The sequence below is a fragment of the Morone saxatilis genome, unplaced genomic scaffold, assembly GCF_004916995.1.
Source record: "Morone saxatilis isolate NCDOM2014 unplaced genomic scaffold, NCSU_SB_2.0 Contig14, whole genome shotgun sequence".
NCBI lineage: Eukaryota > Metazoa > Chordata > Actinopteri > Moronidae > Morone > Morone saxatilis.
The window spans coordinates 1,450,389-1,453,792 of record NW_023339696.1 but is presented as its reverse complement, the minus strand read 5'-3'; the positions used below and the strand labels follow the sequence as shown (position 1 = coordinate 1,453,792).

General features: G+C 41.4%; 1 protein-coding gene across 1 annotated transcript in view; it reads left to right on the top strand.

The window, feature by feature from the left end:
- Positions 1-3,404, top strand: part of LOC118323055 (carnitine O-palmitoyltransferase 1, liver isoform-like) — a gene marked incomplete at its 5' end in the record, with an annotated part of 21,362 nt that overhangs the window by 12,999 nt on the left and 4,959 nt on the right. The window contains 1 exon segment of the mRNA XM_035654974.1: positions 3,169-3,333. Coding sequence (XP_035510867.1) covers positions 3,169-3,333 — 165 coding nt within the window.

Here is a 3,404-nt window from a genome sequence, read left to right as displayed (position 1 = left end):
CTTTTTTTTTTTTTAAAGTTTTCTAGCACGCCTTAAAATCAAGAAGGCCTTGCGACCCACTGTGAAGCTTCGGTGACCCCCAGGTGGTTTATTAGACGAAAACTGTTAACTGTAGTCCATCCACTGGAGATGTACGTAGTACAAGTACACAGAGCTGTATGTATGCTGACTTACAAACCTATAATGAACTTGAGACACTTCAACCTGTATCAGTAACAAAGGAGGAATAAAACTATAGTTAAATGTGTCAATATTTGACCTACTGGTGAATTATGAGCAATGTGAGCAAGTGCTGTCCTGTACTGTCTCTCACTCCTTGAAATGTCCTGGAAAATTACTTCTTAAAAAAAGTGGGAACCCTGGTAGTGCGTCTGTAGATTAGCCATTGTTAATGTTGAATATGTTGTATATTTGTATATCTGCTGTCTTTAAATAAAAATAATATCTAACTTTTTTCACATGGAAAAGTTAACCTGACACAAACACGTACATCCTCCTGGTAGCAGATAGGCACAGTGAGCTTAGAGTGCACAGAGAACAATAGGCTTACTTCCTCTGTTTGCATTCACTTTCCCCTCCCAAATCAAAATCCATTTCAAAAAGTGGCCTTGTGTTTACCTTCAGCACAGTGTTTGGGTTATTCCAAATGCAGCATTCACCAGGTCAGGGTGTATGTGGTAAAACTGACCAATCACCAGGATCTGAAGGAGGAATGGGTGCTCTCTTGAACTCCATTTCCTGTTTGTTTTATTATTTCCTGGCCCCACTTTTCATCAAAGCATCTCTTTTGATAATCTTTCAATCTGTCAACAATACAAAAAAAAAAGAAAAAGTTTTTAAGTGCATGGATAAAAATAGTAGGTTAAATGTTCCATTCTGAAGGCAGCTGTCAGAATGGAGCTGTGTGTGAGTGTGTCTGTGTGAGTGAGTGAGTGAGTGAGTGTGTCAGCATTATTTATGCATTATGCATAAATAATGCATGTGGTGTGATATGGCAGGATTATGCTGATGCAGTTTATACCTCATACAAAAATTGCACAGACTTACAGTCAGTTGTCAAGTTTCTGACTCATCCTGCCTGCAGTCATCGATGTTTTTCAAACATGCACAGATATAGCTAATAAGTGACTCTCTGACCGGCCAAGTAAATGGTAAATGGACTGAATTTATATATTGACTTTCTAGTCTTTCCGACCACTCAAAGCGCTTTACACTACATGCCACACACACATTCACACAGCATCGGGAGCAGTTTGGGCTTCAGTATCTCAGACACTACAACATGCCACCGGAGGAGCCGGGGATCAAACCACCAACCTTCTGATTAGTGGACGCTCTACTTCTGAGCCACAGAGTGTCTTCTTCTCTCTAGTATGACATCTCACATGCTGCAGTCGAGCTATGGCGGTGTGAATGACGTTGCACGCTGATGTCGGGTTAGCAGAGGGAGCACTGTAAACAGTCGTTGCAAAAGCATGTGAGATTTCCCAGGGCGAACAATATGGCTGCTGTCCCATGACAAGCAGTTTAACGTCCGACGGACACATTCCTTAATGTGACCAGGATTTCACCATCTGCTGTTAACTAGAATGGCAAGCCCCCCTCCTTTCCGCTTACCTCTCCCAGTGCAATCCCTGTCGGGCCGAACAGTCTGAAAGCCATCGATGGAGATGTTGTGATCAGGCATATTCTGGTGCAGCCATGTCTCAGTGAAACACATCAGACTACTCTCCCGGAACGCTTTCTGACTCCGTGCTAACTCCGTTAGCTCGTCCATCTTATTTGCCAGAGATCTCATGTTGCCAATGATGAGAGAGGGGACACACGGCTGAAATCTCCTCTTCCTCAGTGTCTGTTGTCTGGACCTTTCTCCCCTGTGTGATAACTGAAGGAGTAAAGGGCGAATTAACCTTTATTTTACAGAAATCTCAGTGACAAGGAATGAGCATTACTCTAAAAATGTTAACCAATCAATTAATAAACAAGGTCAAAAGCCATCTTAGCAGCTCTGTGAGGCTGTACTTAGGAACAAGGGTGCCTTGAGCTTTGAGCTAATTGCTAACATGCCCACAATGACAAAGTTACACAAATGTATAATGTTTACTATGCAGGTATATCTTCACCATCTTCAAAACAGTAAACCACAAACCAATTGGTGACATTACAATAGGTTCACCCTTGATTTAGAAATTGTTGAGATATTTCAGTGTGGATTGAGGTGGAGGGCAGTTTTGGGTATGTATTTGTTGCCAAAGGAAGATGGAGCAGTAATAAGTAACAGGCACAATATCTGATTACACCAAACAACAACAGACTTTTGTTTCTATTTTGGCCTCTATTACATAGGACAGCTAAAGATTGACAGGAAAGAAGGAGAAAGAGGGGATGACACTCAGCCAAGGGCCAAGGGTTGGACTCAAATCAATGGCTGCTGCAGCCCAGGCAAGCCACCAAGGCACGCCTGGAGTTTTTGTTTTGTGGTTAAACTTTAAATTGATTGTTAATTAACAACAAAATTACTATACATCGCACTCTTTCTGCACTTCTGCTTCTGATAAGTTTCTCACACAGTGCTGCATTTACCTCAGTATTCCAGTCGGACATCAGCTGCATCAACACCACTTTCGTTTGCCTTTATGTTGAGTCTGTAATCTCTATAATCTTATTTTCTTTTTCATTTGTTTTTCCTTAAAGTTTATGCATGGACTCTTGTGTTTAAATCAATAACTTAAGCACTAAACTGCACCTACTTCATTGGCAGCATGTATGTGGAAGCAATCTCAGACCCCCAGTGTTAAATGAGCTGTTGCAATAGTAAATCAAGGCTGAGTTTATACAGATTGCAAGGGCATGTTTCCTGAGAGGTACATCAAATAGTCCCTTGACTTACCAATATACCAGAGGGGGGCAGTGTTGCAATGGCCCATGACCCACACATAAACCAAGGGGGTCATGCTTCAGGCACATAAGTAAGTCTGGAACTCATTTTATGCAGTTGAAGATACTAATCTCAATCATCTCTAACACAAAGTGTAGCATATTACAAGACAGAACATAATCTGAACTGTTTGAGGACACAAGCTTAGCCATGACAATACAGTTCTCAGCCTAACATTAGTCAAATAATCACCTTTTGTTCCCGTCTCTTTTTCTCTGTCTGTCTGTCAGGTTCAGGCTCAAGTGTGCAGCTCCCTGGCTGTTGCCCAGGCATTGGCAGATGACGTCGACTGTCACGTGTTTCCCTTCAGGGAGTTTGGAAAAGGACAGATCAAGAAGCTACGCATCAGCCCTGACGCATTCATACAGATCGGCTTACAGCTGGCATACTACAGGGTAATACTATATATATATATATATATATATATATATATATATAATATAATATATTTTCACATAGTCTTATA